This window comes from Triturus cristatus, chromosome 8 (assembly GCF_964204655.1).
Source record: "Triturus cristatus chromosome 8, aTriCri1.1, whole genome shotgun sequence".
NCBI lineage: Eukaryota > Metazoa > Chordata > Amphibia > Caudata > Salamandridae > Triturus > Triturus cristatus.
The window spans coordinates 304,329,978-304,349,122 of NC_140591.1; the positions used below are offsets into that span (position 1 = coordinate 304,329,978).

General features: G+C 46.5%; 1 protein-coding gene across 1 annotated transcript in view; it reads right to left on the reverse strand.

The window, feature by feature from the left end:
- LOC146802023 (cytochrome P450 2J2-like) overlaps positions 1–16,815 on the reverse strand; it is a 472,990-nt gene extending 456,175 nt beyond the window's left edge. The window contains exon 1 of the mRNA XM_085621578.1: positions 16,581–16,815. Coding sequence (XP_085477704.1) covers positions 16,581–16,757 — 177 coding nt within the window. The 5' untranslated portion in view covers positions 16,758–16,815. The remainder of the gene's footprint in view (positions 1–16,580) is intronic.
- Between the last annotated feature and the right edge of the window lie 2,330 nt (positions 16,816–19,145).

Below are 19,145 nucleotides of genomic sequence, written 5' to 3' on the forward strand. Positions count from 1 at the left end.
AGGGGGTCTCGCCACTAGTGATCTGTGTGCCTGCTCCACAATCAGGACAGAGGAGAAACTTTCCCGGCCAAACATCTCCGTTAGCATCTGTTCAACGTATACCTATATTCTTCCGGTGTTGGTGGATTCCGGTATACCAACTATTCGTACATTGCTGCGTCGCGAGCGTGCCTCCAAGTCCTCATTTGTGGCTTGGATAATGTGGAGGAGTTTTTCAATTTCTGAGCACTTACTAGTCGTGGCTTGCATATCATCTTCCACCGTTGATGGACGCTGCTCCGCCTCCATGATCCTGGAGGCTTGTTTATCTGGTTTGGCCAATATAGAGTCGATGCGCTGATTTAATGGGTTCATCTTGAGGTCTATGGAGAGCAGACTTTGCTGCATTGCCTGCAGGGTCACGGCAAGTTGTGGGGAACTCTGAGCAGCAGGGTCCAGCTCCGAGTAGCTCTAGTCGCCTTGTGTAGAACGCAGTGCTTTCTTCGCCTCAAATGTGAGCTTCGATTGTCCTTTCTCTGGCTTGCCCATCGTGGTCAGTGACTCTACCCCTCTAATCAAGAAGGAATGCCCACGTTAGTGATACTGGAATGATGCTTACACTTAGGCCGTGCAGACAAGTGTGTAGAGCCCCAGAGAGGGTGAGAGACCTTTTTTCAGCACACTGGGCGTTTCACTAGCCACTTATTCCTTCTAGTCTGGGCTTTGCATCTGCTTGTCAGGCTTTGTGCTCATACAGAAATTCCTGCACAGTGCCCGGCAGCTAGTTACCTAATTTTCAGTCTCAGTAGCTTCAGTTCAATAGCACTGTCCCTGAGTGGCTATGGTGATTGCAGCATATGTTTGCTTCCCCTCATACACTGGGCTGCCTTCAATTAATAGCGCATGATATTCGCAGCAGTGTACCTCTTAGAGAAGCCTCCTCCGTTTAGCCTGACCGGTATGCACCAGGTTGCAGTGCCAGCTACACAGTGACTCTGTCTCTTGATACGGCCTGCTTGCTATTCACGTTCCTACCGCGATTGCACCACCTCAGTCTTCACAGCACTCGTCGCTCACACCCTCACCCAGATCGGGTCTCCGCTGATGGCCCTTAGGAGCATAGTGCTTTCTGTGTCGACTCAGGACCTCCAGTCAGAAATAGTTGTCTCGGAGGCTCAGCACCTGCACTGGCAGTTAAGCAGGCAGTCCGGCGCTAATCATCTCCAAACAGTCACTATAATCCGGCCTCTCCCTTTGCATGTCGCTCCCGCAGCTTTGCACTGGAGTCCGTCGCTGGATCAGCCGCCTGGCCTGCAGCGCGCACCGCCCGGCCCATGCCAAGGGACTCTGCCAGCACAGCTGCTGCACCCACTCTCCTCACCTCCGCACAGGCCGGGCCGCAGCAAACAGCCACAGGCCGCACAGCGTCCCACGCTCCACCTCTCCACGGCAGCACTAAATTTCTCGGTGGCAGGTCAGCAGCATGCGTTCCTTTCACAGCCGGGTTGCCGCTTACCAAATCTGCTCCTACCCAAGCGGCAGTCGAGTGCTAGTTGTCCATCGCTCAGTCTGATGCTGGTGCATTCACTAACAGCCCGGGCCTATCAGGGCCTTCCGTGAACCATGTCCAGCAGGCGCTTTACAGCATCAAATTTCAGATTTTCGGGCAGCCTCCTTTTCCCAGGGTATCGCAGCACACTCGGGCCTCTCTAGTTACTGTGGGACAGTCATATGGACGGATATTGAATGGATATTAGTTGCCTGGCCGGCGAAGCTGCACTAGAGTGCGGCCATCTTGCTTCGGGCTCACTAGCACCCCCATGCTACAGCCAATCTTGTTCAAGAATACAGATTTAGCAGAATGCGTCAAGGGGCTAAGCCTTTTCTATTAATGCCGCTCAGGTTTGGAATAAACTTCCGCCTCAACTGTGATCTCAGGAAGATTTGCTTACATTCAGGAAAGCCTTTAAGACCTGGCTTTTCCCAAAACAATGCTGATGTGATGATAATTACACCTTTCCCTATATTTCTATTCCCGCTAGCTTCTCATCATGACAGTAGCGACTCTCAGCGCCAGGATACCAGTCTGGTCACAGTGCACTTTATAAATACACCTTACAAACATGCATATGCAGGCAGGAGGGTTAGAGCTGGATCTGGAACAGAGAACTCAGCCAGCTATTGTCTTGTTTCTGAGGACCATGCACAGAGATTCCCCCTGTTTCTTCTAGTAGGAAGCTCTGCGCCTTTGCTAGGCTTGGGTCCCTTTTTTCCAGCTCTGCCCACACAGAGTAGATCCTGAGAAGCAGCACCAGCAAAGACCTCCTGTTTCTCTTCAGTATCCACTCCAAGAAGTTGCCGAAGGTGTCAAAGACCATACAAGTCACTGAGCACTGCATCGTCTTGCCTTGTCTATATAGATATTGCCACAGAAAAATATCTCCAATAGATAGAAGTCATCAGCGTGTAGTAGCAGTAGCCAGAATGCATACTTAATGTCACACTGTCCTAACTTGGGCCCTGCCCTAAACCCTCTCACTAACTGATTTGCCATATCTAGCTTTGAATAAGACACTGAGCATTCACTCTGCAGGGTAGACTCAATCTCTGAGCTGCATTTTGGGCATAACAAGTCATGTATCTGTCTGAAAACCTCTACTGCCTTTTTGGGTATGTTTTGTAGAGGAAAGATGGTCAAATTGGGCATGGGTATCATCCGGGAAGGTCCCACCCTTTTACAGCACCATATTTGCCTATCCAGTTGTTTTACACCATACCCTCATGTTCCTTACCTGATTTCTAGTTTTCTACACATTTACCTCCTCCATGCCCTTTGTCAATCAAATGTAAATCACTCCACAATCATTCAGACCTCCACACTGCCGGCCAAGGTAATGTTGTAACTACTCCTACATAATCAATCAATAATCAGGATTTATAAAGTGCGGCAAATCACCCAATAGAGTGTCCAGGCACTACATAACTTCATACGTTACTGTTTTATTCACAGAAACTCACTCCTGTTCTCTTGCCTCTGGACAGTAAAGTAACTGTACCTGCTGGTGGAGTAGCACTGCATTAAGAGGTGTTTTGCTTTGCATTTGGAGTGCTCACATCAGAACAGGTCGAAGACAATCTCTAACATGCCACTTTATAGAATGACCAACATGCTTCTCTGTGCCTCAGCTTCTGCGCTCCACATTCTTTCCTGGGTGGGGCGCCCATTAAAGGGGGCTTAAGGGAGTATTGCAAGGAGTGACCACTACCCGATTAGCATTGACTTTGTTGTGGGGAGCCATGTTAGGGCTAAAAGTGATATGGGTGTACAATATACTCCCAAAATTAGTCTTGCTAGCATGAATGGGTACTCATTAAAGTGGTCAAAAATAGATCCTAGGGTTTTTATTAATCAACTTATAAAAAGGTCCAAAGAAGACTTTAAAATTTGTCTCACAGAGGAAAGGGATGATGAAGATGTTCTAAATGCCTTTGGAAATATAAGCAGAGAAGTCCAGAAAATACTAACAGTGGAACAGAAACGGAGTATGAATAAAAATCAGGGCTGGTTTGATCGAGAATGCAGTAAGGCACATAAGGTATTGAAGATGGCGCTACACAAGACAAATAGAATCCCTGAGGAAATACAACAGGAAGATTTAAATATCGCCAAGTATTAAAAAAATGAAAGGTGCAGCTTAGAGTAGAGGCATGGCAAGCTTTACATGATGCATGCCTTAGGAAAGACAGTAGCAGCTTTTGAAAAGCGGTCAATGCACCCTTTTGCTCTGACAATATAGATATTGCTATCAGTGGGGATAGGTGGTCTAGTATTTCACTGGCATGTATAATGACGTGCCTAAGACCCATGATGATGTAGACACATTAACTTCTCAAAAAACAAGATAGGTCACTACTGAGAAACACAGCTTTTGTGAAAATGTGTCACAAATCACCTTGGGAATCAATACATAAACAACATCAAAATGATACAATCAAATTATTACTAAGTACGTCAGTGCAACACAGAGAATAAGTCAAAAATAAAACTGAATAATGTCATTACAGTTGTTACATATAAAAACATTTCATAATAGCATTAGAAAACAAAAGTCGATGCAGCGTTTTGGTGAGTAGACAAATGTTCACCTTCTTCAGGACTGTTTTCTATAGTATAAGGAATTCTGTTCTCTTCCTCATAGACAAGAAACGTGAATAGAATACAGGGGATCTTGATGATGTCCCACACTTTAAAACCATAGGCCAATGCCAAACGGATGTAAGTTGTATTTGTTGGGGCCACCGTCTTGTAGTTGTAAATTTTTAACAAACAACAGTTTTATATTTAAAATGACTTTTCGCATTGGTAATTAGAATGGCTTTTCGCTGATCCTGATCACGCCAAAGGATGAGTCGTGACTGGAAACGTACACAAGGTAATTAGGCACTAATAAGGATTTACGCGCTGAAAATTATGCAATTTTTCTTTTTGCCAAAAATAAGCTCACATAAAAAGCCTGGTAATTAAAATACAGCCTCCCTGCGTCCAACGAAACAGCTTCCGGTTCACTATACACCGGAAGCTGTTTCGTTGGACGCAGGGAGGCCGTATTTTAATGCGAAAAGTCATTTTTTTTCAGTCTCAGTAGGGACCTATCTTGTTTTTTGAACTGTGCTTACCCTGTCCCTATCTAACGTTAGGGTACCTCCTCTCTTATTACGACACATTAACTGCGGCGCTTGCTGATAGTGCCCAGTCCTCAGTGTTTCCTATAGATATTTGCTTCTCTGTGAAGGAAGTAACTAGCTCCATAAACGAGAGTGCCTCTGGCAAAGCACCTGGGCTGGACGGCGTCCCGGTGGATGTCTATAAAACTAACACTGAAATGTGGGCACCACTCTTAACTAATGATATAACTCAATGCTGCTGACATGGTCTTATCCCTTCTTGGTCAGATGCAATAGTGGTTCCTATTTTCAAAAAGGGCGATAGAAATGAACCAATGTGCTACCGTCCAATCTCCCTTTTGGATTCCCTTTTAAAAGTGGTGGGAAGGGTAATTTTAAACAAGCTACAATGCGCTGAAGAGACAGGAGTCCTATCTAAACTACAATACAGGTTTCGAGCAGGTCTCAGCACTATTGAGCAAGGACTGAACCTTAGCCTCATAATAAGTAAATACACCATAGCAAAGGAGGGAAAATTGTTTTTAACATTTGTAGACTTGAGCTCCACATTCGATTGCGTAAAGCATGAAAAGCTATGGTACGTACTTGAAACGATGGGAGTTGACCCACCATTGCTTATATTTATACGGTAATTATATAGGGAGGCAGGGGCTAGGGTAAGGTTTGGGAAGCAGGGGGAGTGTTCTGCCAAATTTTCAATGAGTAAGGGAGTGAGGTAAGGCTGTGTACTTGCCCCGTTTCCTTTTTTCGTTGTATATTAACAGTCTTGGCCAATATCTGATCGAGCATCTTCAGGATTATCCGATCATTAATAGCACCCCAGTCCCAATTCTGCTCTATGCCGATGACGCGGTAATAATGACGCGGACACAAATAGCGTTGCAAAGAGCTGTCACAAATGTTGTCTTTTTTATGCAAGAGAGGGGATTAAAAGTGAATATTAATTAGCAAGACATAAACAATGAAATGTGGGAAAAAGGCGACAAAAAAATGCAATCTTTTCATTCAAGATCAAAAATTTGAATGTACGGACAAATTCTCCTATTTGGGGATCACTTTTGATCGCACAGGGTCTTGGTCTGCAGCTATACAGGCTAGAAAATTACAGTTAACTAGAGCCATAGGAGCAGTGATTAATTTCTGTAGAAATCTAGGCTGCAGACCTATCTCGGAGTCAATAACCATATACACATCAAAATGCCTTTCAACAGCTATGTATGGGTCAGCCATTTGGGGATTTACAGAAGTACAAAATTTACAACGCTGCGAAAATGCATTTATACGTTACCTTTGGCAGCACCAAAATCGACCGCCAATTTCATTTGCCACTCTGAACTTGGACTGCATTTTATTACTGATACGATAAAAATGAATCCATTTCTGCTTTGGCACAAGGTTTGGGTATCAGATGAAACTAGTTTTAATCGTGATGTAAACCTGGATTGTCTAAGAGTAGATATGGCTATCTCCATACACTGGCTTGGCTTTATTAAACAAATGCTAACGAAATTGGTCATCCTGAATACTATGAAGCACCAGAGAGCATGGTTTCTATCTAGAGAAAGGTAATAAAAGAAGAGTGTCTGACCTATTTAGAGAATAAGAGATGGAATACAGAAAGGGAAAAAACAACTGTGATGGATAACCAATTGATGTTAAGTTGCTCAGGCCTACAGCCCTATCTGATAAAGGTACATGGAAGCTTTGACCGTATGCTCCTGACACGCTTGCGGCTGGGGATATTACATAGAATGATTACTTTTCCCGAAGTCAATGATTGGGCCCGAAATTTACAACCTATTTGTCCGTTTGTTGGCATTTCGAACCAATACATGATACATACCATTTTATTTTGTAAATTTTATACACTACTGAGGAAAAGGTTTTTAATACCAATTTTAAACAATATGGGTTTAAAACAGTGCAGAATTGCTTATCTGAAATTACAATCTTTGGAAAATGAAATGATGATGCCGGCTGTATCCTCTTTTTTAAAAAGTGTTATTAGGTCCAGGAAAACAATGTAAAGATGAAAGTCATGCTACTCTGCTTGATTGTTATGCATTGAAATGCTAGTATAAGGTGAAAACAAGATTTCAAAACAGTGTCCGTTAGTATGTGGTATAAACATGTATTGCTTCTTATATTTGGAATTAATTTTGCAAATATTATTCCTATGGTGTAATGTAGAGATAGAAGAACGTGAAAGTAGCGACCTCTCTTTTTAATCAAGCTTATGATGTGACATAAATGAATGTGTATCTTTTTTAAATGTGCTTTTATGATTTTTTACCTAAAAATCGAATAAAGCTATCTTTGATTTGATTGATTTGAATGACCAACATGCTTCTCTGTGCCTCAGCTTCTGCGCTCCACATTCTTTCCTGGGTGGGGCGCCCATTAGAGGGGGCTTAAGGGAGTGGTTGACTGCTAGCATTGTGCTCTGCCGGTATGAGCGACCAGGGGTTGCTTACAGCAGTCAGAGGTTGTTATACAAATTGCCACATTCCACCTTCTACTCTGCTTCCAACCCAGCACTCAAATCTTCGTCATATCTAAGCCAGGCCGCCCCTCCAAGGATTATCTGGGTGGTATTTATGGTGTCCATGTGCATCGTTTTGCATTCTGGAAATTCCTCGCAATAAATATTAGCATATATTGGGAATGCTGACATACAGGCATCTACATTCGCGCATCACATTGCACATCTATTCTCTTTCCTTCCCTCCTATCTTTCCTGCACACGTCCTCCCAGTCACTGCCACACTCGGTCTGCAACATGTCTCCCTTCTTGCGGCCCATTGGTTGCCATGTCTCTAGCCACCTGTCCATGCGGTTTTTTGGTATTTATCTCTTGACACTCGCAGGTCATGCCCCCTTGCCTCGTTTTGGGTTAGTGCTTACTGTCCTTTCTCACCCTTTTCTCCGTTCTTAGAGTTGGACACTCACCTCTGCTTCTCCTTCATTCGAAGAACTTTAAAGCCGATGTGGTAAGACCCCCTATATTATTTCCTCTCCAGCACCCCTTGTTCCTCCAGAGTTCTCCAGAGTTGCCTCTTCTTGCAGCTCTTCTATGTGGGCCTGCATCCCTCGCCATGTCACCTGACTGCTGTCCTGTATCCACACCATGCTTACCAGCCTCTGTGCCTCCTGCCCTTTCCAGTTCCTCATCAGGATATACCCGTGCCAAGGCACTCACTGTCTTTGAAAAATGGATCTCACATCTGATAACTCCGATTGTCCCTGTGAGGCTCTTCCCCGGTGACAGAACCCCTCCATCAAACATTTTCCAGGGTGGGCAGCAGTCTGCTTCATTCCTGCCCATCTCTCTGCTCTGCCAGCCTCTTTGCTCCATTCTGTTGGCAGCTGGCATCCCCTGCACTGGCAGGTGGTACACTCATCTTCTCTGCCTGCTTATCTCTGCTCCTAGAGCATCTGTTGCATTCCCAGCCTACTCTTCATAGGTGTGCCCACCTCCGGTCTGACAAAGTAAACTCCCCAAAGGCCCGCCACTGGCTCTCCACTCACCTTTTGTGTGTTTTTGCAGCACCTTCTCCCCATTGGTCTCCTTTTGCCCCTGTGGTTTTCCTGCTTCCCCTCTTTCTCCCTCCAACACTACTGAGCAAGCCCCTCCCCCACTGCTATTTGCTCATCTAGAGCGGAGGAAGCACCATCCATATTACCCATGTGCACAGCATCACCTCCTTTTGTGCTTCCCTTGGATACCCAAACACCGGAAGCGGCTGGAACCCGGAAGTGAGCAGTATGGAAGCTGCGAGAGACCGGAGAGAGACTTGATCGGAATCCCGGAGGAGCTGTTGGGACATTGTCTGATCAAGCGCTACTTAACCCCTGAAGGCTGACACTTGACGCTGGGACTGCGAGACCCAGGGTGCCCTGGTACATCGCACCTGGTGCCTCTTCCCGGCCCCTCCCTTCATCAACTTTTCCTTTAAAACGCCTCGCGGCCCCCGCTTCGCGGGCGCCGCTCGCAGGCGTGAATTGTGACTCTTGGCTCTTACTTCGTTTTTAGAATCCCGGAGGAGCTGTTGGGACATTGTCTGATCAAGCGCTACTTAACCCCTGAAGGCTGACACTTGACGCTGGGACTGCGAGGCCCAGGGTGCTCTGGTACATCGCACCTGGTGCCTCTTCCCGGCCCCTCCCTTCATCAACTTTTCCTTTAAAGCGCCTCGCGGCCCCCGCTTTGCGGGAGCCGCTCGCAGGCGTGAATTGTGACTCTTGGCTTTTACTTCGTTTTTAGAATCCCGGAGGAGCTGTTGGGACATTGTCTGATCAAGCGCTACTTAACCCCTGAAGGCTGACACTTGACGCTGGGACTGCAAGGCCCTGGGTGCTCTGGTACATCGCACCTGGTGCCTCTTCCCGGCCCCTCCTCCCGTTACAAAAGATACGCCTATTATCGCGTGAGCGGGACAAAGACCGGGCAAAGGGCGGGCCGTCTGTGGCCGTCCGAGGACGATTGAGGACGGGCCGGGCCACCCCCCTAACCCCTACTGCGTGGTAAGGCTGTACCCTCCCACGGCTGCAAGTATTTACAACATACGGATACTGTACCCCTCTTATTTCGGTTTGTTATTCGTGGGAAATGTTTTATGTTATGTTATGTTTATGTTATGTTTTATGAAGCACCATCCATATTACCCATGTGCACAGCATCACCTCCTTTTGTGCTTCTCTTGGATACCCAAACACCGGAAGCGGCTGGAACCCGGGAGTGAGCAGTATGGAAGCTGCGAGAGACCGGAGAGAGACTTGATCGGAATCCCGGAGGAGCTGTTGGGACATTGTCTGATCAAGCGCTACTTAACCCCTGAAGGCTGACACTTGACGCTGGGACTGCGAGGCCCAGGGTGCCCTGGTACATCGCACCTGGTGCCTCTTCCCGGCCCCTCCCTTCATCAACTTTTCCTTTAAAACGCCTCGCGGCCCCCGCTTCGCGGGCGCCGCTCGCAGGCGTGAATTGTGACTCTTGGCTTTTACTTCGTTTTTAGAATCCCGGAGGAGCTGTTGGGACATTGACTGATCAAGCGCTACTTAACCCCTGAAGGCTGACACTTGACGCTGGGACTGCGAGGCCCAGGGTGCTCTGGTACATCGCACCTGGTGCCTCTTCCCGGCCCCTCCCTTCATCAACTTTTCCTTTAAAGCGCCTCGCGGCCCCCACTTCGCGGGAGCCGCTCGCAGGCGTGAATTGTGACTCTTGGCTTTTACTTCGTTTTTAGAATCCCGGAGGAGCTGTTGGGACATTGTCTGATCAAGCGTTACTTAACCCCTGAAGGCTGACACTTGACGCTGGGACTGCGAGGCCCAGGGTGCTCTGGTACATCGCACCTGGTGCCTCTTCCCGGCCCCTCCCTTCATCAACTTTTCCTTTAAAACGCCTCGCGGCCCCCGCTTTGCGGGAGCCGCTCGCAGGTGTGAATTGTGACTCTTGGCTTTTACTTCGTTTTTAGAATCCTGGAGGAGCTGTTGGGACATTGTCTGATCAAGCGCTACTTAACCCCTGAAGGCTGACACTTGACGCTGGGACTGCGAGGCCCAGGGTGCTCTGGTACATCGCACCTGGTGCCTTTTCCCGGCCCCTCCTCCTCTTGTTACAAAAGTCACGCCTATTATCGCGTGAGCGGGACGCGAGCGGGGCGAAGACCGGGCAAAGGGCGGGCCGTCTGTGGCCGTCCGAGGACGATTGAGGACGGGCCGGGCCACCCCCCTAACCCCTACTGCGTGGCAAGGCTGTACCCTCCCACGGCTGCAAGTATTTACAACATACGGATACTGTACCCCTCTTATTTCGGTTTGTTATTCGTGGGAATTGTTTTATGTTTACCAACATGTCATCGGATGCAGGGAAGTCGCGCACTTTAATAGTTAATACCTCTAAAGGTCCAGTAACTGGTACTATAGATCAGTTCTTTAAACGTGTAACAACCGTTTTGGAAAAGGAAATAGCGGATACAGAAAAGCGCCTTTCACTAGACCTGCTAACTGGTAAACGTTCCTCTTTAGGCACAATTGGGAAAGTACCATCCCCGGGGTTGATAGTTGAGGATTTAGGTAGTACTAGCTCCTATCCTACTCTCGAAAGGGAAGAAATAGCTATTGAGGTAAACTCCCCAGGTGCGGTTCCCTCCCCCGAACACACAACTAGTTTAACCACATCTGGGCTATCGGATTCGCCGAACTTGGTTATATCCCCTCCGCTGATAACAGGGCCCGTTGAGAATAGATTAAATACAAGAAAGAGACGAGGCTCTCCCATCACGTCATCCCTGGCAAAAAAGGAGAAAGTAAAACCCCTGGTTCAAACCTTGACATCTTTAGGGCTCCCTGAGATAAATAACCCACCTGCAAGCACTAACACTATAGGGTTGTCTACTGGCCAGGACCTTGTGGGCGAATTACTCATTAAAATAGAGACCATGGTTAAGTCCCTCCTACTCCCTCTCTTAGAAAGGACTAGATTAATAAGCTCACACCTGGACGATCTGGGCAAACAAGTGCAAGGGAATAACCTGGTCCTAACTGAACTATTAAGGGCCCAGACTGAAAGCAACATTGCCGCCCCAGCTTCCCCCCTTACTCGGCCGCCAGAACAACCATCAACTAGCGGTATCCTAACAAAATCTTACACCGCGCAGGGAAAAAAAGCTTTGACCAAGCCAGCCAGAGAAATTATAGATAAAGGTAAAATTAACCCTCTCCAAAATGGTAAAGAACCAGATAAGCAGATAAAGGTGGGTGATAGCTCTAAAGCGGGAAAGATAGGAGAAGCTGAAAAAATAAAAAATAAAAAAAATTCCATGGTTACAAACAATATACCTGTAAAAGAAAGATTAGAGAATGGGAATGGCGAGCGACCACCTCAGTCCCCTTATATTCCTCCGAGTAGAAGAGTGGACCTACCCCCAGAATCAGCCCCATATACTATCATCATGACTGGGGTACCAGAACTGTCAGAGGGAATTAGGGAGGACCATCATGCCCTAAGAAATAAAACCATATATTGGCTGAAACAAAATAGACCTCTTCCCGCGCATATAAATGGGGAAATTTTAATGGTGAGACGTACGAGCTGGGTGGGAACAAGACCCAAAGATAAGAAGGGGGATGTGATAATCATAAATTTTAGGGATCACAGAGCCGTCAGATGTATTGGCGACTGGTACGAAGCCAGAGGGGGGGACGGCATTCTCACACACTACATTAATTATTTTTACCCACGAGAATTGACTTCCTACCCAAAACCAAACCCTGCAAAAGACTTTCTCCCAGACTGGAGGGATGCAGACTTCCAATTTTCCCTTCAAAATCCCCGCAATCATTTACTCTATCCTCAGTCTTTTGGGGGGGTTTCAGAATAACAATCGCCATCTAAACCAGTGGCCTAATGTATTACATCAGAATAAGAACCTCCAGCTACACCAGGGGTTTAATGTACCCACCTTTAACCATTTCTCGACGCTGTTTGACTTGGAAAATGTAGATTGACTTAGCCTAGAGCAGGCGCTTCCACAAAAATCTACTTTGACAGACCCTAACATTTTTAAAGAGGTTGCCACTCCAAGCGAAAGCGGAGAAAGACAAGAAATGGAAAGCAGTAACTACACACCACCATCTAACCCGACACTAACCAGAGGAACTGACACTATTACTGTGGGGAATAGTCCCTGTAGTAGACCTATGCATACGGGGGATGATGTGCAAAGAGACCGGGAGAATCTACCCATAGCAAAGGCAGTCAGCATAAATAAATTCCCAGATCTTAGAAAGGACGATAATATAGTCCAAATCATGTCTTGGAATATAGCGGGCCTACGCACAAAAATAATGAATGGTAGTGCCATGGATTTTGTTCAAGATTACCATGTGATATGTCTACAGGAGACATGGATCACCAACGAAATGCATCTGACAGGGTACAAAACCTATTTTTCCGCGGCAGTTGCAGGCTCCCATGGTAGGGCTAAGGGTGGCCTGATGGTGTATATAAAAAATATCATACCAGGGTTAGAAGTAACAGCTCTTAGCCTACAGCCTAATTATCAGATATTGAGACTACTGTTTCAAAAGAAGAAGACTATTATCTTGGTAAATACATATGACAACCTGCCAGAAAGTGAGAGAGTAAAAATATTCGGGGTTCTCCGTAATAAACTCTCTTCCCTCATAAAAAAAATGCAAGGGCCAGATGTCCCAAGCATCGTCTGGGGGGGTGACTTTAACCACCACCCTTGCGAAGCGAAAAACAGCAATATTTGCGGCGTGGTGGAGGAAACAGAAAGTTACACGACCCACTTTAATCATTCTGGGGTAGGATATTTTCTTAATGAAACCCTGTCAGAATTAGGTCTGGTGATACTAAATAAAACTAACACTTCTTGTGGGCAATTACAGCCAACCGATCTGGGTAGGGGGTGCGAGTCAACGATTGACTACATATTGGTCTCAGTGACCCTTGATAGCAAGGCTCAGAGATTTAGACTAATAGTCAATACTCTAAGCGATCACGCTGCCCTGGCCTTTGACTTGGTTATGGACCAGGGGCACCTAACATCACACTCGTTGATGACCGCACTTGCCCAGAATAAGATATATCTAACAAAAACAAATGGCTATGCCATAGGATGGGGAAAGATAGACCCAGTAGATCTGACAAACAAGGTGGTACTTGCGGTATATCCCGCCATAGTGAAGTGCCTAGATGTCGACATTGGGGAAGAGGAAGTTCTGAAAAACTTCAGCCTAATTTTGGAAAAGGTAAATGACTGCCTAACATGTAACAGAAAAGGGAATAAGGGCGGAAAAAAAGGGTGGTTTAACCGGGATTGTACTATAGCTCATAAATCCCTAAAAAAAGCGTTGACAAAATCTGTAAGAGATAAAGAGGAGATTTGCAGTCTAAGAAGGTCCTATTGATTAGCCTGTAAAATAAGAAAACAGGAACTCAAAAAAGCACTCTGGGACCAACTATATGAAAGCTCACAGAATAGAAACAGCGAGCAGTTCTGGAAAGTGGTGAAGACACCCTTCCTGATAGATGCAAGTGATCAGCCAACAGTAGATGTGGCAATTGAGGGTCCAGTATGGGTAAATCATTTCTCTAAAGTTTTCGGCAAATTATCAGAAGTTGACACATCAGAGGTGAATAATCAGAGTCTCCAAGGCAACTTATTCCCTATTTCCTTAAACTTCAGAATTATTGAAGTTATAAACGCTGTTAATTTGAGCAAATGCGGAAAAGCCCCTGGCCCAGACGGTGTACCAGTCGATTTTTTTAAGTTTAAATTAGACTTATGGGCCCCAATTTTAAAGAGGGTGTTTGACGCAGCAATGAAGTGTGGATTAATTATAACCTGGACCCAATCGATCATGGTCCCCATATTCAAGAAGGGAAACAGGGAGGAGGTGACCTGCTATCGGCCAATATCGCTATTGGATTCGCTTGGAAAAGTACTGGGCAGAGTGGTTCTCCAGCGTCTCCAGGAATGGGCAGATGATCATAAGATATTATCCGATATTCAGTTCGGCTTCCGAGAGGGTTTCGGAACAACCGAGCAGGCATTGAATTTAGCCCTAATAATGGGAAAATACGTATCAGCAAAGCAAGGAAGGCTATATATGGTCTATGTTGACCTATCCGCGGCCTTTGACTGCGTTTCCCATTCGAAGCTTTGGTCAGTCCTTACTGACATGGGTATAGAACCAGTTCTCGTAGACCTCCTCCGTGCGCTATACTCTAACGCTTCATCTAGGGTCTGCTTTGGAACGCAGGGCGAGCTATCTGAGTCCTTTAAGGTAGAGCGGGGCGTGAGGCAGGGTTGTGTGCTGGCCCCCTTTCTCTTCTCCCTTTATACTAATGGCCTAGAGGCAGAGATGTTGAGGGGGGGTCAGGACCTCCCTCGAGTGAAAAACCGCCTGGTGCCCGCGCTTCTCTATGCGGATGATGCCGTGATCCTGGCACGCACCCCGCGAGAGCTACAGAAAGCTCTGGAAAGATATTCAAGGTTTATGGCCCGGCTGGATCTAAAAATAAATATAAAAAAAACATACGTAATGGTGGCAGGCAAGGGAAAGAATGGGGGAAGGATCATTTCTCTTGATAAAGAGAGATTAGATCTGACTACTCAGTTACCCATACCTTGGGGTAATGATAGACGAAAAACTCAACTGGAAAGCGGCCATCGAAGCCCGCAAACATCTACTTCTGCGTGCAATAATTGCTCTTATAAAATTCTCTCAGAAGTTAGGAAAGAGGCCACCAGTAGAGCTGCTCCGTATTTACAAAGCAAAGTGTCATTCCATCGCACTTTACGGGGCGGGGTTGTGGGGGCACAAAAACACTAATGTATTACAGGTAGCAGAGAACACATTTATGAGATTCCTCCTGGCGGCACCTAAGCGAGTATCTACTTTTGCCTGTCATGCAGAACTTGGAATGCCCCATATTTAGGACCTGGCAAAAATCCAACCCCTTTTGTTGTGGCGCCGTATTTGGATGTCAACAAAAAATTCATTCACAAAAGAGATAGTGGCAGATTGTATGTCCTTGGAACATGCGAGGAAAATCGAGTGGTTGTCATATGTGAAAAATCTTCTTGCAGATCTGGGGCTGGATAAATATTATTCAAACCCCGAATGGATTGCTGAGATCTCAAAGAAAGATTTAAAAACAAGGGCTCTGAGCCATATGGAAGAACTGCGCTTAAGTAGGGAGATAAATAAACCATCAGTCCAACATTCCTTGGCAGTAATGACCACCTTGAAAATGGAACCGTACCTGACTTACGCCGAGTCACATTTTGAGCGTTTCTTGTTGGTACGATTTAGATTGAATATTTTTCATAGGCTTGTAGCCTTCCCTAGAAGACATAATTGGGATGAGCGCTTAACAGTGTGCCCCTGTGACGAAATGTCCGATCAATCAACGATGCACACCGTTTTGTTTTGTAAATATTACACTGCACATCGCAAACTATGGCTAATTCCCTTGCTGAGAACCCTCGGCCTTAGAAGCTGTCGTCCTGCCATGCTGCACTTACAATTCTTGAACAATGTACTGATTTCAAAAAATGTTAGTACCTTTTTAAAGTGTATTTTTAAACACAGAGTAAACCTTGGATGAACTAAATTTTGTCAACTTAAGGTAAAGGGTAGTTTAAAAGAGATCCATAAAATGTTCAGATCGGCACTGCAATGTAATGTATTTGAGCCAGAATGAGCTTTGGAATAACGCCCCAGTGTTTTGTGTATTTAACATGTTTTTATGTACTTTTATGGTTATTAACGCTTTATAACCGAATAAAGATTTACTTGTGCTTCCCTTCTCTGATCCCCTGTGAACAACCAGCCCCCAAACTGACCTCGTCACTCCTTGCTTAAAGCAGTGCACACCTGTGGACCTCCATGCTCCCCCATGCTGCCCAGGAGGGCCGGCCAGACACAGGTTACCACTGCAAGGGTGTCCCTGCGGGCAACATGCTGGTGACCAACCTGACTTCTTGCTATAATTCTGATTCCCCCACCAATCCCCCCTTGAATGTAAACTGGAGGTTGTGTCTGGATCAGATTGTAATTTGTGAAATAATTCCGCATAAAGAAGGTTTCTTAATGCATACATTTTCCAAAGCAACATCTGGTGGAATTTGCTCAAACAACACGTATTCCGAGTTTGCAGACCTTGGAAAAGGGGAAAAATACAGTTTTTACCCTTTAGCCACCATTTGGAGGGGCACGGATCCGAATGGTGCGGTTATGCCACTCCCAGTACAATCTCCACCCTGTGGTATCCCTATTTGTGTAATATTACCCCAAATGATAGGAGTCAACTTAGAATAAGCCCCTGCGCCTTGCCCTATAATCGCTCGTTCTCCAGCAGCCCCTGTTCAGCTTACCTGCATGATAGTCTCATGGTGTAGAGTGAAGTTCAGGGCCCACATGCTTCCAATGATAGGGAGCGGTGTTGGTCCTGGTGGAAGCTTCCACGCCGCCCACTGCAGGTTTAGAAACTGACCGAGGAGCAGGACCACAGCCAGTGCGACAAGAGCCCCAGTGACCTCCATCACTTCCATCCTGTTGGGAGCTTTATCCGGAGCTGAACCTGCAAACTCTTTCCCTGGACCGTCTCTCAGTCAGGTGGGTCCTGCAAGAATGCATCACTCTTCCTTCTAGTTCTCATTATGCAAAACAGTCACAATGCACACTATCTAAACATGGACTTGAGAAGGCTGGGAGTGACAGCAGTTTGCACAGAGCTGCCAAGAGTTCGTGCCAAATGGACGGCTTTCTCCAGCTTTTAACTTCTCTGCTCCCTGGTGGTTGCAGCAGAGCTCTGGAGTATACCACTGCGTGCACAGGTATTATATTATGGGTGGTCAAGGTATCATAAGTGAAAATAAAAAATGTAGTTTAAGAAATTGGGTTGTTGGTTGAGTGGAGTGTTAACCCTGGTCAAGCAACAGCCACAATCCCTGTCAGGGCGAACCACAAACGTATCTCAGTTACCTGTGCTTAGCCCTGGGTAGCTTGGCACAAAATTAGTCAGGCTTAACTTAGAGGCACTATGCACTTATGCACCACACAAAGAGCAATAAAGTGAAAATGCAACACAAGAAAAATACCACACCAAGGGGTATATTCTCAAGAACGTGTGATAACTATCGCAAAAGTAACTTAACGCAACTCTCAACATCGCAGTCTATCGCGGGAAAATTACGCTGTGTTAACTAAGTATTCACAACACGGCGGCACCATGCGATAGTCACCAGATGACGCGTCTGTTCTGCTTGGGTTTTCGGATCAGGTGGAACCCGCTCAACGGAGCCTTTCTAACCCAAACCAGAACGTTACCCCCTCCCTAGGGTCTTTTTACACCTAAATAACCACATATATATGTACCACCTAGGGACAGGGAATTCCTATTATATATATATATATATATATATATATATATATCAAGACCTCACAGTCTCGCGATCTCAAACAGACCCAGGACTTCCTACCCAGACGGCAGCCTCAGCCTCGCGGTCTCAGACAGACCCAGGACTTCCTACCCAGACGGCAGCCTTAGCCTCGCGGTCTCAGACAGACCCAGGACTTCCTACCCAGACGGCAGTCTCAGCCTCGCGGTCTCAGACAGACCCAGGACTTCCTACCCAGACGGCAGCCTCAGCCTCGCGGTCTCAGACAGACCCAGGACTTTCTACCCAGACGGCAGCCTCAGCCTCGCGGTCTCAGACAGACCCAGGACTTCCTACCCAGACGGCAGCCTCAGCCTCGCGGTCTCAGACAGACCCAGGACTTCCTACCCAGACGGCAGCCTCAGCCTCGCGGTCTCAGACAGACCCAGGACTTCCTACCCAGACGGCAGCCTCAGCCTCGCGGTCTCAGACAGACCCAGGACTTCCTACCCAGACGGCAGCCTCAGCCTCGCGGTCTCAGACAGACCCAGGACTTCCTACCCAGACGGCAGCCTTAGCACGAGCTCATCCTATTATTACCAGAATACACGACAGGGGAATCAGGGTTACCATGTATCAGATCACACAAAGACTATTAGTTGAGCACAACCTGTTCTTTGGTTCGAGGGGCTCTTTTCTCCCTCTTTCAGTTACCACTTACCTGATCAGGATTAACATCTGTTCATGTCAAGTTGAATCTGACTAGAAGAATAGGCTATCCTCCTATACAAGGATACACGACACATGCTGACTCACAACAAGCTAAATACTTTATTTAATTGCTACATGCACACTCACAGAATACATCATATATACAACCTGCAAGGAAAGTAAAAGGTTAAGTTATACACTTCAATAAAAAGGGGTCGACATCACCTTAGTCGTATGTAGCCTGTGCTCAATGGTCATCTAGGTTCCCTTCTCGTCTGTGCCTCGGCTTCGCCTGGAAGTCACACCTCCGCAGTCGCGGATCTACTCCCTTCTCCCTCTCCGAGTCACTGGAACCTCTTCCTCATCGGCTACTCTCTCCTCTTTAGGTTCAAGTTCATCATCTGTCTTCCCTGAAATAAGTAGTAGCTTTTCTGCTAACGGCCAGGTGCCGCCTATGGACTAGAAGCAAGTGCCAGTATCTGCCTCAGACTTTCACTAATATAGAGGTGCATTTTCTCATGGAAAATTCCAGCCCGTAACCTGCCGCCCACCAAATTCTTGTACCTCCCCGTACCAAGGACACGTTCCCAGCCGGCCGGCCTGATGTAGTGTCTTCGGCATGAAGAAAAATACAATCCTTCGATAAGGGCCGGCCTGAACCGGTTCTCTCCAAGCGAACAACACCTCATAACTAAAACATCACCCTCGACCTAGAAACTTTCCAAGCTGCCGGAGCGGAAAGAAAGATGGAGTCTCTCCCGTTTAAGGCCTACCAGGCCTGGATTCAGCACGGCTCCATGAAATACCCTCACTATAGGGCAGGTTATCCTTAATACTAACGAATCTATC